Raw genomic sequence first — 18,037 nt, forward strand, 5'->3', positions numbered from 1 at the left:
TGTCAAGTGTGCCTTCTGAAGCAAGGATTCAGAGAACTGTGGGTGAGGGGAGAAAAGAATAAAGGACAGGTGAAGAGACCAATTTCTGTTATGTAAGGCTGTTACTCTGGGCCAGGCCTTGCCATTCACCTAATTAGCCCATTTTTTTAAGGGAGGAATCAGAGGTCAGAGAGGTGACTTGTCTGGCTCAAGATCACATGCCCGGCAAATGGTGGATAAAATGCTCATGAGTGGCTATGTACCTCCCAAGATTGTTTCCAAGTTTAGCGTTTCTCCTTGGTGCCTTCAGGGTCAGGTTTGGTGTGTGGGTTTCAGAATTTCTCCAGGAGGGCACAGGGCAATCCAAGTGGTCACTATCATGTCATCCCTGTCATGCCAGCAGCAGAGGAAATTGGAAATCAAGGATATAAAACAACATGCAAGTGTTTGCTGTTGGCAATGACAGTATTCAGGGCACAGAGCAGACCTTCAAGAATGGGTGTTACACGAATAGATGAATAAATGAAAGGATTCTACATTCACTCCGGCCCCCTTAGGGCCCTGGAATCTCTGTGAGTCTATGTGCATTTCCAGTAAGCTACCAGAGAGGGTGCTGAAGGAGAGGCACCATTGCAGAGTGTGGAGCTCCAGTTCCCCTCCAGGCTGGCAGCCCTTGAGCAGCAGCCAGGAAACTGACCACAGGGTTGGGGGAGTCTGGTTTCATCAGACTATCCTGGAGCTGAAGAGAGCCCTGATGGGGAGCAGCCATTTCTTGAAATACTTTTTGGGAATTTCAAACCATAAACAGACAGAGACAAGGAGATATTTCTAAGGAACAACAAAGATGATAGTCAAAGAGGGAAGGTTTTAACAAAGTCTTTAAGCCCATCCAAGGCTAAAGTTCAGTTGGATGTCAGCAAAATTGGCAAAGATCTCTGAAAATCCTCTCTTCCTTAAAAGCAGTGAGAATGCCAGCAAAAATAGTCAGAAAAGTTTTTTCAGAACTCAAAATTAACCAAACATTTGCAGCAAATCTAGGGAGTGTCTTTTCTTTGTTTTTTTTTTTTTTTTTAAGGCAGAGTCTCACACTGTCCCCAGGATGGAGTGCAGTGGCGCAATCTTGGCTCACTGCAACCTCTGCCTCCCGGGTTCAAGCAATTCTCCTGCCTCAGCCTCCCAAGTAGCTGGGATTACAGGCGCTCACCGCCACATACAGCTAATTTTTTGTATTTTTAGTAGGGATGGCGTTTCACCATGTTGGCCAGGCTGGTCTGAAACTCCTGACCTTGTGATTTGCCTGTCTTGGCCTCCCAAAGTGTTGGGATTATAGGTGTGAGCCACTGCGCCTGACCTAGGAGTGCCTTTTCAAGGAAAACAGCTAAATCTCAGAACAGTGAGTTTTGCAGCATCTAAGTTGCCTTGTATCCCCTCTCCTACCCAGTTCTGTAGTAGGTTTGAAAACCAACAGCCCAAAATTTTGGTGAAAATCAGTAACCTGGCAGTCACTGGAGGAGGTAGAATGGATTTGGAGCACCTTAAAATTCTCATACCCAGAGAATTGTCATTATTTGATTTATCCAGTGGTTGATACTACTCACAAGGCTATCTTTATTTAACCTGGCTCAGAGCCCAATCAGTGTGAATAACCTTTTCTCTGAGATTGGCAAAAGCAATCAGAGGCAATTGTTGAACATCATGGCTGTGTGAAGTGTTACATGACAGCTGGGGCAAACAATAGGCTAACCAAAAAGCTTAAAAGGAGAACTGGGGAATCAGATGTCCAGTGGGGGCTTTAAAACACTTTGAAATATTCCTGGGAATCTAGAGAACTGTGTGCATGATGTGTAAGGCTCTGTGCCTGTCCAGGGCTGTTTATATGTCCAAGAAAGACTTGAGAAGGAAGGCCCTAAGCTCTCACCTCTGGTAACCTTGAGTCTCTGAACAAGCAATCAGTGAGAGCTAAGGTAGAGTTGTAAACTGCCTGGTTGAATGTTGAAGACATACCCCAGTACATACACAGAGCCTCTTGGGAAATACTGGGAGTCTTACTGGTTCCAGACATGTAAGAAAATCTCTGTCCAGTCAGTAGGTGACTACTAAGCTAACAGAGCACAGGCTTTAGTGGCCACACACAACAAAGAAAACAGACTACATAATTAGTTCAGAAAAGCTACTAAACAAGAATAACAGCAACAATTGTAACAACAAACAGCAACAACAAGAAGCGCGTGGAAGGGAGGAGAACCTGATTTCCATAGCTGCCATATAATATTATTTAAGATATCCAGTTTTCAACAAAAATTAGTAAGACATGGCTGGGTGCGGTGGCTTACGCCTGTAATCCCAGAACTTTGGGAGGCTGAGGTGGGCGAATCACGAAGTCAGGAGTTCAAGACCAGCCTGACAAACATGGTGAAACCCTGTCTCTACTAAAAATACAAAAAATTAGCTTGACATAGTGGCAGGTGCCTGTAATCCCAGCTACTCGGGAGGCTGGGGCAGGAGAATCACTTGAGCCCAGGAGGCGGAGGTTGCAGTGAGCCGAGATCTTGCCACTGTACTCCAGCCTGGGCAACAGAGCGAGACTCTGTCTCAACAAACAAACAAACAAAAAACACTAGTAAGACATACAAAGAAAAAAGAAAGTCTGGCCCATATACAGGGGGAAAAGTAGTCAATAGAAACCATTCCTGAGGAAACATCAATGCTGTATTTAAGAGACAAAGACTTTAAATCAGTTGTGTTAAATACGATCAAAGAATATGATCAAAGAATTATAGAAAACCATTTCTAAAGAACTGAAAGTATCAAAATGATGTCTCACCAAATAAAGAATTTTAGCAAAAATAAATAAATAAAAGAACCAAATAGAAATTCTGGAGTTGAAATCTACAATAACTGAAATAATACATTTCCTGGAGGTTCCCAACATATCTGAGTTGACAGAAGAAAAAACCAGCCTGGCCAACATAGTGAAACCCATCTCTACTAAAAATACAAAAATTAGCCAGGTGTGGTGGTGCACGCTACTCGAGAGGCTGAGGCAGGAGAATTGCTGGAACCTGGGAGGTGGAGGCTGCAGTGAGTCGAGATTGCGCCACTGCACTCTAGCCTGGGTGACAGAGTGAGATACTGTCTCGGAAAAAAAAAAGAAAATCAACGAACTTCAAAATAGATCAATTGAGATTATCCAGTCTGAGGAACAGAAAGAAAAAAGAATGAGGTAAAATAACAGAGCCTATGGGACAACATCAAATGTATCAACACATGCCTAATGGGAATCTGAGGAGGAGAGGAAAGACAGAAAGGGTCAGAAAGAATATTTGAATAAATAATGACTATTTTAAATCAGATTTCATCCCCAAATATGATGAAAAAAATATTAATTTACACAGGAAACTCAACAAATTCCATTCAGGATAAACTCAAAGAGATCTATTCCTAGACATCATAGCAAATTGAAAAAAAAAAAAGCCATAATCAAAGAGAGAATCCTGAAAGAAACAAATAATCATATACAAGAAAGCCTCAGAAAGATTAACAGTCCATTGTTTTTCCATATAAACCATGGAGGCCAAATGGCAGTGGAATGACATATTTGAAAGATTGAAAGAGAAAGACTATCAACGAAAAATTCTAAATCCAGCAAAACTGTTCTTCAAGAATGAAGGAGAAATTAAGTCATTCCCAGATAAAAACTAAGAGAAGTAATCACTAGCAGACCTACTCAGTAAGAAATGCTAGAGGGAGCTCTTTAGGTGAAAATGAAAGGACACTAGACAGTAACTTGAATCTACATGAAGAAATAAGAGCACTCGTAAAGGTAACTACATGGGTTAATATAAAAGCTAATATCAATATAGTCTTTGTAACTCTTTTTTCTCCTGTCTTACTTAGTTGGCATGAAATGTATAAAGATGTAATTTGTATGGCAGAAACAACCTGAAGGAGAGGAGGAAATGAAGTTGTATAGGAACAAGGTTTTTGTATACTATTATAATTAAGTTGGTATTAATCCAAAGTAGTTTGTTATAAGATATTAATTGCAATCTCCAGGGCAATCACTAAGAAAATAACTAAAAATATAGTAAAATAAATGACAAGGGAACTAAAATTATATACTAAAATCTTTAACCCAGAAGAAGGCAGTAATGGAGGAATAAAATAACAAAAATACATAAGACATATAGAAAACAGCAGACATAAATGCTAACTTATTGGTAATTAAATGTAAATGAATCAAACACTCCATATAAAAAGCACAGATTGACCGAATGGATAAACACTATGCTTCAGCTATATGCTGTTCCAAAGAAGCACACTATATTTTATTTCATTTATTTATTTAGAGAGAAGGTCTCACTGTCACCCAGGCTGGAATGCAGTGGCACAAACATGGTTCACTGCAGCCTCAGCCTTTTCGGTTCAAGCAATCCTCCACCTTGGTCACCTCCCAAGTAGCTGGAACTACAGGCACGTACCACCACACTCAGTTAATTTTTAAAGTTTTTGTAGAGATGGGTCTTGCCATGTTGTCCAGCCTGGTATCAAACTCCTGGGCTCAAGCAATCTTCCTGCCTCCCAAAGTGCTGATATTACAGGCATGAGCCACCACACCCAGCCTAAAAAGGCACACTTCAGATTTTTAAGGTAAAAATAGATTGAAAGTAAAAGGTTGGGAAACATATTAAGGCAAAAATAGTTAGAGACAAATGGGATTGTTTTTTAATTGTGAAAGGATCATTTCATCAAGAAAATGTAACAAGTAAAAACATATATGCACCTAACAACACAGCCTTAAAACATATGAAGGAAAAACAGAATTTAAGGGAGAGATAACCGACAATCCAATAATAATAGTTGGAAATTCAATGCTTTACCTTCGGTAATAGAAACAATTAGAAGGTCAACCAGAAAATAGTAGACTTGAACAACTCTAAAAGTTCTATCCAATGCCATCAACTCCTTTTCCTGAGCCTTGAATTTATCAAGGCTCAAGTTCAATATTTATTGTCTTCTACAATCCTAATCCCTTCTTCGTCTAAATATTTTTTGGACTTATTATTTGTCATAGTTTTAAAGTCTTACTGATTAGATATTTTAAATTCAGTCTCAAAGCATATTTGAAAGTGGTACCTTATTGTCTGCATTGGGGTCAGCAAACTTTTTCTGCAGACGGCCAGGCAATAAATATTTTAGTCTTTCTAGACAATACATTCGTTATCACAACAAGTAAATTTTGTCTTTTTTTGTGAAAAACAGTCATAGATAATTAATAAATGAATGAGCATGAATGTGTTCCAATAAAACCTTATTTAACAAAATCAAATGTGGTCTGGATTTAGCTTGTGGACTATAGTTTGATGACCCCTGGTCTACACCAAAGGAAAAAGATTCTGGCATAGATAGCCATTATACAGGCTGTTTACTGCATAAAAGGCACTTGACTAAGGGGGTGACGGCTGAAATCTGTCCATATTCTGTTTGTCAAATGTGCCCCTTGGCATGGGCCTACCTCTGTCTGAAGGAGGGGGCACCTTTAAAAAATTTGCACAAGGTACTGTATGGGCTAGTGGTGGCCCTAAATTCACCACTGCCTTTTGAGGTCACATTTTTTTTTAAAACTAATGTAAGAAATCAATAATCAAGAAAGTTACTCCACTTTCCTAATTTCCTGATTTCTTTTACCTGTGTTACAATGACTTACATTCCCTGGTTGTTTTCTTCCTTATTTCATGAATACACTTATCTCAGCCCTCCAAAATAGCAGCACTGTGCTTAACTGAAAACATTAAAAGCACTCCCCACCCTGTAAATGCAGGAAAACTACAAAAATATATTTTATCACCAAATATAAATTAGCTTGTTTTTCCCATGGAAGCTACTAATTAATCCTACAGAGAAAAAAAGAGATCTAAGAATTAAATAAAATATAACATTTTCATTGTTTACAAATGAGAAAATGACCTGGAAGATTCAAGAACTTTGGTTAAGTAAATATTATAAACAATACACTCGTAGGGTGACTGTATTAGCCTGTTTTCATACTGCTTTAAAGAACTACCCAAGACTGGGTAATTTATAAAGGAAAGAGATTTAATTGACTCACAGTTCAGCATGGGTGGGGAGGCCTCAGGAAACTTACAGGTGGAAGGTGAAGGGGAAGCAAGGCACCTTCTTCACAAAGTGGTGGGAAGGAGAAGTGCCGAGCAAAGTGGAAGAGCCCCTTATAAAACCATCAGATCTTGTGAGAACTCACTATCACAAGAACAGCATGGGGGAAACTGCCTCCATGAACCAGTTACCTCCACGTAGTCCCTCCCTTTAAATGTGGGGACCGTGGGGATTACAATTCAAGATGAAATGTGGATGGAGATACAAAGTCGAGGTATATCAGTGACTGAATACAAAATTTATATATAGAAAATAAATAACATTTACATAGAAAAAAACTAGTGAGAAAGTGTGAAGAAAGAGCTATCCTAATTTAGTGTAAAACATAAAGCAGATGAAATGCAGAGGAATATAATAAGAAATGTGCATGAAATTTATGAAGAAAACTTAAAAATATTGAGGGACATAAATGAACAAATGATAAGGAATATGGTATTCTTGGATTGGAAAACTTAACAACATAGGCATGCCAATTCTTTCTGATTTTTTTTTTTTTTTTGAGACAGTCTTGTTGTCTTGCCCAGGCTGGAATGCAGTGGCGTGGTCTTGGCTCACTGCAACCTCTGCCTCCTGAGTTCAAGTGATTCTCCTGCCTCAGCCTCTCAAGTAGCTGGGATTACAGGCACACACCACCACAGCTGGCTGATTTTTGTAGTTTTAGTAGAGACAGGATTTCACCATGCTGGGCAGGCTTGTCTCGAACTCCTGACCTCAGGTGATCTGCCTGCCTTGGCCTCCCAAAGTGCTGGGATTACAGGTGTGAGCCACCGTGCCCGGTCTTCTTTCTAACAAAAATGATCACAGATTATTTTTGTTGTTGTTTTGGTACTAGGCAACCTCACCCTGTGGAAATCAAATAAAGAGAGCAAAGATTTCTTTTTCTGGTCTTGACCGAGGGGCTTGTATTGGTCCAGCTCTGCAGAGAAAAACAACTAAATGCTGAGCAAAATTTACAAAACTGTAGTTTAAGACATGGGAGAGTGACAAAACAGGCAGACTAAAGGGGCTGGAAGCTTGAGAGAAGGGAAGCACAGGAGGTGATCTCTACATTCCTCCAGGGTTTCTCCCTGAGAGTATTTTCCAATTTGCGACCCAGAAGCAGAGTCCAAGCAGAAAGTGGAAATCCTACAATGTGGAGAAGACGCAGGTCAGAGTTAATTACTGCCAGAGTCTTTGGGACTTGAGGGACAGAATCCCAGAGAAGAACAAATTGCTGATAAATAAGCCTAACTCTGCTTACATATTGCCCTCAAATGATTGACCAATTCTTCAGTTGCTTCAGGAAGCCCAGAAGAAAATGACACCAGGGAGGCCAAAGAGCAGAGCAGAGATTTCACAGTGGCTGTAGCAGTACTACTGGAGAAAGAGAATAAGCAAAGACTGCAGAATTGGGAAAAGAGAGAATGGGTTTCAAGCCCTGCCAAGGTGGAGGGTGTTGGAGGCGGAAAGAATGAGGGTTGTGATCAACTCAGTATACCACTGGAGGCTACAGGAGTAAACAGCAAACTGTTCTTATGAATGCAGGATGTTGGCAAGCTGACAACTATGTCGACGCCCAGAAGGAATGCTGAGGGCAGTCACACCCCAGGCACAGTGTTGCTTGTGATTAGGCACATCTGAGGCCTGTTAGCAATGATGTGAACCCGTGATCAATCAAGCAGCTGACCAATCATTACCTCCTTCTCCCTGCTCTTTCTACCCAATAAATATGAAGGGCTGTAGAAGCTCAGGGCTGCCTTTGCTCACTAGAAGCAAGGAATTCCCTGATCCCTTCTTTAAAACAAATCCTTTTTTCTTTGTCTTCATTTCTGTGTTTGTCCTCCTTCGTTCAGTCCTGTAGTAACTGTCACAGGAGGGAATTGGTAAACACTGTAGGCTTTCAATTGAGACCCCTAAAAGACTGTGCTCAATAGTAAGGATCACGTTGTATGAGTAAGGTTAATGTCTTGGAAATAGGGTGAAACTGAAATAAATTAGCCCTGAGAAAGCCCAAAGCTAGCAATGGCAAACTATTTTCCAAAGATGGCCACAATACTATGACTCCCATCTTACATGTGCTTCTAGAATCTTACCATTGCATCAAGAGATGAGTCTATATTTCTTTCTCTTGAACCTGGGTATCCCTTTGTGATTGCTCCAATAGAGTATGGCAGGAGTAAGTAAAGATGCCATGTATATCCACTGCATTCTCTTGGGATGCTTGCTCTTGAAACTCAGCCACCATGCTATGAGGAAGCCCAAGCAGCTTGTGGGAAGGAAGTGAGACCTCTAGTCCATAGCCCTTGTTGAGTTTCCAGCTGATGGCTGGTGCCAGCTGGCCAGTGATGTGAGTGACCATCTTGAAAGTGGACCCTCCAGCCGAGCTGACCCAGATGATGTTGAGTAGAGAGGAAAAGAATGATTCCTGCTGAATCCTACCCAAATTGCAGATTCATTAATAAAATATTATTTTTCAATTTTGGGGGTTGTTTCTTATGTAATAGTAGATAGCTAAAACATCAAGCCTTGACAGGATTAAGTGATCTCCTAGTATTTCATTTGCCTTTCCAGAAAAAAACCCATCCCTTTGGGGAAAGATAACATTATTCATAGCCTCTATAATTTTTCTTTTTTTTTTTTTTTTTTTTTTTTGGGGTGAGTTGGCGCTTTGCTCCCTTGCCCAAGCTGGAGTGCAGTGGCCAGATCTCAGCTCACTGCAAGCTCCACCTCCCGGGTTCACGCCATTCTCCTGCCTCAGCCTCCGGAGGAGCTGGGACTACAGGCGCCCGCCACCTCGCCCGGCTAGTTTTTGTATTTTTTAGCAGAGACGGGGTTTCACCATGTTAGCCAGGATGGTCTCGATCTGCTGACCTTGTGATCCGCCTGCTTCGGCCTCCCAAAGTGCTGGGATTACAGGCTTGAGCCACCGCGCCCGGCCGCCTCTATAATTTTTCATCCACATGTCTGAAATCTGGGAAAAATTACCTGCCATGCTAAATTAGAGCTGATGATAAACAAGAGGAAAACAAATGACAACAAAAATACACCCAGGTGGTTCAGATATTGGAATATCAGACTGGGATTTTAAAAATAATTATAATCACTAAGTTCAAGAAAATAGAAAGTTGGAGAATTTCACCAGAGAGTTGGAATTTATAAATAACAGTCAAAAGGAAATATAACCACTTTGGAGAGCAATTCTGTAAGATCTAAAAAGATTGAAGAAACACATGCTGATGACCCAAAATTCTGCTTCTCGATGTCCACCTTAGAGAAACTCTCAGAATCATGCAAGGAGATATATACAAAATGTTGGCTGCAGTGCAGTTTGCAATAGCTGAAAACTGGAAACAGCGTAACTATCCCTAAGCAGAGGAATGAACAAACTGTGGCTTATTCATGCAATGGAACATAGAAGAGCCTTCAAATGTGTGCTCATGTATCCACATGGATAAATCCCCCAACATAATGTTGATTGAGGAAAAGCATGTAATGTGAGTCATTCATGAAAAGGTTTAAAACTCTGGAAACAGTAGTATACACACATATGATTAAAAAGTACAAAATATGCAGGGAAACAATTAAATATACTCTGAATAATAGTTACCTTTGGGGAGGGAGGAAGAAAGAAGGATTGGGTGGGGCTTGAAGTGCATCTGTAATGTTTTATTTCTATTAAGAAGAAAGATAAACCTGAAGTAAATATTGCAAAATGTTCATGTCTGTTGAATCTTGTGATAGTGTACATGGTTGTCTGTACTCATTTGTATGCTGGAAATATTTCATAATTTTTAAAAAAGCATGCCAAAATATGTTTTTTTAAATAAAGAAAAATGCTAACATTTTTACTAGCACGTTTTTTGATGGCAGCAATTCCAATCCAAGACTCTGGCTTCCTGCTTTTCTTCCCTAGTTCCTTCCTTGAGCATTTACTGTTTGTGTGCTATGCTGTAGGCATTAGGCTGGGCTGGGGATACAGAGATTTTCAAACTTGTTCTCTAACGGTTGTTAAGGGGGACAGTGATGAAGGAACCAGCTTGTTCCAGTACATAAGCTGCTCAATCGAGTAGTGCTGTGGGCCCAGCCAGGATCAGGCCGAATCACCGTCCAGCTTCCTGAGAGGCTCAGAGCCCACAGGTCTTTGATATTTCTAGTGAGCATTTTAGTGGGAGTTGTTGCAGATAATGTCAGGGCTCACCCAAATTTTCAGTATGCTCTGAAAGACTTGCACTTGCTGGTGCCCTCATCTCTGTTACCAGAAGCTTCCCTTCCATCTTGGACCCCTCACTCACACCCCTTGAAGCCATTTTACCCATGAATGACGCTGGGAGCTGGTCTACAAATGCCTCGGATCCTTTGCCCTTAGCAGGGGATAAGTCTGAGGCACACTGCCTCCCAGAATCCTCACAGTGATAACCATGCACTTTCCTTTCCCTTCCTTGTCTCACGTCCTCACCCCCTCCCCAATAAAATACTTGCACTTGAATCTTCATCATGGAGTCTGCTTCTGGGGAGTACAGACTAAGAAGGCAAGATGAAACGGACCTGCCAAGGAAGTCTCAAATTCAAGGAGAGGTTTCCGTGGGATGGAGCCATGGGTCCTGGCTAACTTACAACATCAGCAGGATGGCTGGGATGATCAGGCCTGGATTGGCGAGGAAAGCAAAGATCTTGCCCAGGAAGGTTGGGAAATCATTTTCAATGGTCTCTTGGAGGACATCATACATTCTGTTTTTCCCACTGGAAAAAGGAGGGGACACATTATACCATGCTGCCAAGTGCCTGTGGCACTCACAACTGTATCCATGCCCCCTCAACCAGGTCAGGACTGCTGCTTGCCACTGCTTTCCTGGAAGAACCAGAGCTCTGCTCCAAACGAACTGCAAGTAAAAAATTCCCCTTGAGGGGCTGCCATTCTGGCTAGGGTGACAGCTAGGTCGGCACATGGCTCACCAGCTTTCTATCCTAAGTAACTTACAACCTCTCAGTCTTCACTGGTCTTTTGTGTCTGACACCTTCCTCAGCCAGAAAAAAATGGTTTATTTTCTCATATATTCTAACTGGAGAAATTGCTTGTGTTTTAGCTACCACACCAACATGGAGCTTCCTTTGGGCCTGGAAACAGTTCTGCAGAAGCTGATGTTCTGGACAACCTGAATGTCTCTCAGAAATACCTAGAATTAACCTACAGATTTTAAGTCTAGGAGATATTGGATCACCTAGGACAGGCTTCTGGACAGTTCGCAACTGTAATTTTTATTTTCTTCAAATACCTAAGAACCATTATGCAGATTTACTTCTACAAATGCTGGCTGAGAGCCTCCTGGATGCTACTGGCTCTTGGTTGGTAATTTTGGTGCCAAGAGGTGGAATATGGAGTTTGAAATTCCCGGTTTAAATCCTTCCTCCCCCATTTATCACTTGTGAGACACGTGGACAATTATTCTCTCTCTCTCTCTTTTTTTTTTTTTTGAGATGGAGTCTCACTCTGTCACCCAGGCTGGAGTGCAGTGGCACAATTTCAGCTCACTGCAACCTCCACCTGCGGGTTCAAGCAATTCTCCTGCCTCAGCCTCTCGAGTAACTGGGATTACAGGTGAGCGCCACCACGTCCACCTAGTTTTTTGAACTTTTAGTAGAGGTGGTGTTTCACCATGTTGGCCAGGCTGGCCTCGAACTTCTGACATCAAATGATCTGCCCTCGGCCTCCCAAAATGCTGGGATTACAGGAGTGAACCACTGTGCCTGGCCTGACAATTATTCTCTTTTTGCTTGTATTCATATCATGCCCTGGTTCTCCCCACGAAAGCTGTGCTGTCTGATGTGGCTATTAAAAATAAAAATTAAGATGAAGTAAAATTTAAAATTCAGTTTCTTAGTTACACATTTCAGGTGCTCAGTAGTCATATGATTAGTAGCTGCTCTGTTAGAAATGCAGATATGTAATGTTTTCATCATTATAGTACATTCTATTGGATGTCCAATATCTGCAGAAGTTCAATACCTTTGGGCAAGATATTGAAAACTTCTCTGCCCCAGTTTCCTCATCTGTATAATGTAATATAATAATACTGTAGTATAATATGGTATTTTAAGTATAATAATTGTATTTATCTCAGAAGATTGTTTAGAGGATATAGATGAGAATTGATACAAAACATTGAGTATGGTGCTGTTAAGTTATAAGTGCCCTTTGACATTTTGCAGCTAAACATTTTCTGTGTAAAGTATAGATGAGGAGTTGACCAACAATGGCTCCTGGACAAATTCAGCTTGTTACCTGTTTTCTTTTTTCTTTCTCTTTCTTTTCCTTCCCCTTTCCCTTCCCCTTCCTCTTCCTCTTCCCCTTCCTTCCCTTCCCTTTCTTTTTTCTCTCTTTCTTTCTTTTCTCTCTTTCTTTCTTACAGAGTCTCTCTCTGTTGCCCAGGCTGGAGTGCAGTGGTGCAGTCTCGGCTCACTGCAACCTCTGCCTCTGGGTTTCAAGCAATTCTCCTGTCTCAGCCACCGGAGTTTACACACGATGCCTGATGGATTACAGGCAGGCACCACTACACCTGGCTAATTTTTGTATTTTTAGTAGAGATGGGGTTTCGCCATGTTGGCCAGGCTGGTCTCGAACTCTTGACCTCAGGTGATCCACCTGCTTCGGCCTCTCAAAATGCTGGGATTACAGGTGTGAGCCACTGCACCTGATCTGTCACCTGTTTTCATATGGTCTATGAGCTAAGAATCATTTTTACATTTTTAAGTGGTTGAAAACAAATCAAAACAGGAATACTATTTTGTGACATGTAAAAATGGATGTATAAAATTAACATTTTAGTGTCTGTAAATAAAGTTGTATTGGAACACAGCTATGCTCATTCATTTTTTGTGCTATAATGAAAGGGAAGAGCAGTTGTGTCAGAGACCATTTATGGCCATCTCATTGCTTACAGTAGTTGCCCACCACACCACAAATTGCAATGAGGCAGTTATAGCATGATAGCATTTCAAGTGCCAGGCATATGACTGTATCACCATGTTTAATTTATTATTATTATTATTATTATTATTATTATTATTATTATTTCCAGTGCATACCCACCATGTAAAAATGAGAAAAGTTAAGTTTACATGTTAGGCTTTTATGTGACAGTTGAGTGTAGATTATTTTGTCATTGAATTAGATGGTATATCAGATTCCAGTGCCTGCTGTTTGTCACACAGGTGACTTAAATTTAATAACTTACAGTTCTGGAGGCCAGAAGTCTGAAAGGGTTTCACTGGGTTGAAACCAAGCTGGGGCAGGCATAGGATAACAGTTATAAACATTCCAATACCAAAAAGGAGAAAATGGAAGGAAGAAAGAATCACCAATCTCAAGCAATTTTTAAATCCAGTCAGCCAAGCTCCATTAGGGTTTATTTATTTATGTATTTTTTGAGACAGAATTTTGCTCTGTTGCCCAGTCTGGAGTACAGTGTCGTGATTTCGGCTCTCCGCAACCTCTGCCTCCAGGGGTTCAAGTGATTCTCCTGCCTCAGCCTCGCAAGTAGCTGGAATTACAGGCACCTGCCACCATGCCTGGCTAATTTTTGTATTTTTAGTAGAGATGGGGTTTCTTCATGTTCAAAACCAACAGCATAGAATCTTTAAATCTTTGCCTGCTTCTGTGGTCACATCACCTTCTGTTTTTCTGCAGTCAAATCTCCCTCTCCCTCTTTTTTTTTTTTTTTGGTTGTTGTTGTTGAGATGGAGTCTTGCCCTGTTGCCCAGTCTGGAGTATAGTGGCATCATCTCAGCTCACTGCAACCTCCAACTCCCGGGTTCAAGCAATTCTCCTGCCTCATCCTCCCTAGTAGCTGGGATTACAGGCATGCACCACCACACCTGACTAATTTTTTGTACCTTTAGTAGAGGTGGGGTTTCACTGGGTTGGCCAGGCTAGTCTTGAACTCCTGACCTTGTGATCCGCCTGCCTCGGCCTCCCAAATTGCTGGGATTACAGGCATGAGCCATGGCGCCCAGCCTCCCTCCTTCTTATAAGAACACTTGTGACTTAGGGCCCACCTGACTAATCCATGATGATATCCCCATCTCAAGATTCTAGAAACTAGAAAATGAGTTATTTACTCTCAAAAATAAAATGGTGGGACAGGCGTAGGATAAAAGTTGTAAACACTCCATTACCAAAAGGGAGCAAATGGGAGGAAGAAAGGAATCACCAGTTCCAAGCAATTTTGAAATCCAATCAGCCAAGCTCTATTAAGTTTTAAAGTCCTGAAAATAATCCTCTGGGCTCCAGACTCTGCCCTGCTGTGCCACAGCTTTGCCCTCTGGGTTCACAGTTCTGCTCATGGAAGAATCCTTCTTCTTGAAGGATAGCACATGTTTCAGCTGAGTAAATTTTATCAGTCTGTTTCTTGCCACAGAATTCTGGGAGACCAGTGGTCTGCCTTTATTTTGTCTTCCTTCTGCTTCTTTCAGTCCAAGATGGCAGTGTTTCTGCTGATATAATATTCTCAAAAACCTTGTGAGTTTTTCATGTATGTCATGAGAATTTACTCTGTTAAACAAGAGAGGCCCACATGATCTTTTCTGGATAATCCTATTTCTTTTTTTTTTTTTTTGAGACAGAGTCTTGCTCTGTCGCCCAGACTGGAGTGCAGTGGCGTGATCTCAGCTCACTGCAAGCTCCACCTCTCGGGTTCACTCCATTCTCCTGCCTCAGCCTCCCGAATAGCTGGGACTACAGGTGCCTGCCACCATGCCTGGCTAATTTTTTGTATTTTTAGTAGAGGAGACGGAGTTTCAACGTGTTAACCAGGATGGTCTTGATCTCCTGACCTCGTGATCCACCCTCCTCAGCCTCCCAAAGTGCTGGGATTACAGGCTTGAGCCACCACGCCCAGCCGGATAATCCTATTTCTATTCCTGACTTCTGATGTGATGGTTGAGGGGATCCATTAGTCACATGATTAGTCAGAGTTTTCTGTGTGAATGATATTCAGATCTTTTGATCCTTCAGAAACACTAGTAAAAGGTTGTCCAGATTCACTCTTGGCTTTCTTTTTACAGCACATTCTCATGACAGTGAATCTAGTTTTAGCATATTTTGCAATCTAGATAAGGCTGAGAATTTCCAGAATCATCAAATCCTGATACTTCCTTGTTTATCAGTTACTTACTCAATGTACCTCTTTCCTTGCACATTTTCTATAAGCAGCATGAAGAAACCAGGCTGTACCTTCAATACTTTGCTTGGGAATCTCTTCAGCTAAATACCCAAGTTCTCTTCTCTTCTCTTCTCTTCTCTTCTCTTCTCTTCTCTTCTCTTCTCTTCTCTTCTCTTCTCTTCTCTTCTCTTCTCTTCTCTTCTCTTTTCTCTTTTGAAGCAGAGGCTTGCTATGTTGCCCAGGCTGGAGTGCAGTGGTGCAATCATGGCTTATTGTAACTTCCACCTCCTGGGCTCAAGCAATCCTCTCACCTCAGCCTCCCAAGTCACTGGGACTACAGGCACGTACCACCATACATGGCTAGCCAAGTTCTTTTCTTATAAGTTCAGCTTTCCATACAACTGTGGGAGATGGTTCTTATCATAGTATAGTTGTCCTTGCTGACCTCCTACCCAGTGACAGATGGGAAACTGAGAAAAGGGGTGCTGGCATTTGCACCCAGGGCCCAGCCCTCCAAACCTTGCTTAGGAAGAAGCCAACAGAGGCTTCTTCCATGCAGTTTTCCCTTCAGCCTGGCATCTCAGGCCACCTGCAGTTCAGCACATTCCTTCTGTTCTAGACTGATCCCCTCCTTCTGTGTGAACCCTGTTTTCCAGATCCCACCCTGCTGGAACACTCCTGCTAACATCCCTGGGGTCCAACTATCACAGGCCTTTATCTAGGTAAGTCCCTTATGAACTGAGAAGGACCAGATCAGCATTTCTCAAAGTGTGTTTGTGGGGGACATGAGTGACTTGATTTTACATGCTAATCTGCCTTGTAACTTCTAACTAACCCCGAGTCTGGGAGTGCCTCCCACATGTCTAGCATATGACTCTTTATGTAGGAACCCTTGTTTACTGTAAGTTTCCTCCAAAACAACCCTTGATGCTGCTGCAGAAATCATAGGCTGTGATGTGCAGAGCCACCTATGCATTCCTTCCAGAGCACGCATACTTTCCCCAAGATATAAGCCCTGGGCCTGGGAGTTTGAGGTACGGAGATCTACTTGTCTTGCGGCTGCTTGCGACCATGCTTCTGTCTGTAAGGTACCCCTAATAAATCACTCAAAGCTGACAAACTGCATTTGTCTCCTTCCTCCTTTAGATTCTAGGCTCTTTGGGCATTTAGGGGCTGTTTTGCATATACAACCCTTTTACGGAACCGTGTTTCTCCTCATAGGCAGGGTTGGGACTAGAGTGAGGCAGGAAAGGCCCTGAGTGCACAATTTAAGGAAGTAATGCCCTCAGGGTTGCTCATGTGCAGTGAAGGGCGTCATTCACCTGCCTCACCCTATTTCCAGCCCTGGATGAGTGATCCATGCAGAAAGGGTTCTGTGGTCAATAAGGATGGAGACACTAGCTTACAGGTGTTACCTCATTGCATCATTCTTCAGAGCCTTTAACAAAGGAGTGTGCATCAAGCATTTCTAAGTGAGATAATGGCAGACAGAAGGGGCAGTATGTCCCAAACTGCTTCAACTACAGAACCTCTCTTTATGGAGTCAGCAGAGGGCTTTGTTTTCAGAAGGTCATTCATTTGGAAAGAGAACAGTAGATACACATTATTTCTTGATCTACCTCCTTACATAACTATTTGTCCTTTTATACAATATCCAGTCTCCTAACTAGCTTGACTTGTATCTTGAACCCTTAGGCCAATGCTCTAGAAAGCAGAGAGCTCAGTTGAAGTTGGTCAAGAGTCCACTGCAGCTGCTTCACATTTAAATGGCACGTGTAAGTGTATGGTAATTCATCCTCAGAATATCTACTGTTACTTATCCTGTGGTAAAGTAATCCCAGGTAGTAAGTTATCCGTGTGTTAAAAGGGTAGAACTGTGCTGTCGAATATTGTAGCCATTAGCCATGTGTGGTTATTTTAATTGAAATTACAATAAGAATGAAATCTTGAGGCCGGGCGCGGTGGCTCAAGCCTGTAATCCCAGCACTTTGGGAGGCCGAGGCGGGTGGATCACGAGGTCAGGAGATGGAGACCATCCTGGCTAACACGGTGAAACCCTGTCTCTACTAAAAATACAAAAAATTAGCCGGGCGAGGTGGCGGGCGCCTGTAGTCCCAGCTACTCGGAGGCTGAGGCGGGAGAATGGGGTGAACCCGGGAGGCGGAGCTTGCAGTGAGCTGAGATCGCGCCACTGCACTCCAGCCTGGGCGACACAGCAAGGCTTCGTCTCAAAAAAAAAAAAAAAGAAATAAATAAATAAACCAGGCACAGAAAGACAAACATTACATGTTCTTACTCACATGTGGGAGCTAAAAATGTGGATCTCATGGAGGTAGAGAGTAGAATGAGGTGACCAGAGGCTGGGAAGGATAGAGAGGAGCAGAGATGAAGTACGGTTGGTTAACTGGTACAAATATACAGTTAGAGAGAGGGAAGAAGTCCCAGTGTTCCATAGCACAGCAGGGAGATGACAGTTTACAATAATTTATTGTATAATTTCAAAGTTCCCAACAAAAAGAAAAGATAAATGTTTAGGCCAGGCACTGTGGCTCATGCCTGTAATCCTAGCACTTTGGGAGGCCCAGGCAAGTGGATTGTTTGAGGCCAGGAGTTTGAGAGCAGTCTGGGCCACATGGTGAAACCCCGTCTCTAACAAAAATACAAAAATTAGTTGGGCATCATGGTGTGTGCCTGTAGTTCCAGCTACTTGGGAGGCAGAGGCACAAGAATCCCTTGAACCTGAGAGG

The 18,037-nt window shown here is 42.1% G+C and overlaps 1 protein-coding gene and 1 long non-coding RNA gene across 2 annotated transcripts in view; one reads left to right on the forward strand and one right to left on the reverse strand.

Annotated features, from left to right (window-relative positions):
• TMC2 (transmembrane channel like 2) overlaps positions 1-18,037 on the reverse strand; it is a 106,458-nt gene that overhangs the window by 6,892 nt on the left and 81,529 nt on the right. Inside the window, exon 17 of the mRNA XM_026455222.1 lies at positions 10,747-10,872. Coding sequence (XP_026311007.1) covers positions 10,747-10,872 — 126 coding nt within the window. The remainder of the gene's footprint in view (positions 1-10,746; positions 10,873-18,037) is intronic.
• LOC111548089 overlaps positions 15,941-18,037 on the forward strand; it is a 6,412-nt gene continuing 4,315 nt past the window's right edge. The window contains exons 1-2 of the long non-coding RNA XR_002733308.1: positions 15,941-16,012; positions 16,986-17,065. This is a non-coding gene — a long non-coding RNA (uncharacterized LOC111548089). The remainder of the gene's footprint in view (positions 16,013-16,985; positions 17,066-18,037) is intronic.

The sequence above is a fragment of the Piliocolobus tephrosceles genome, chromosome 20, assembly GCF_002776525.5.
Source record: "Piliocolobus tephrosceles isolate RC106 chromosome 20, ASM277652v3, whole genome shotgun sequence".
Classification (NCBI taxonomy): domain Eukaryota; kingdom Metazoa; phylum Chordata; class Mammalia; order Primates; family Cercopithecidae; genus Piliocolobus; species Piliocolobus tephrosceles.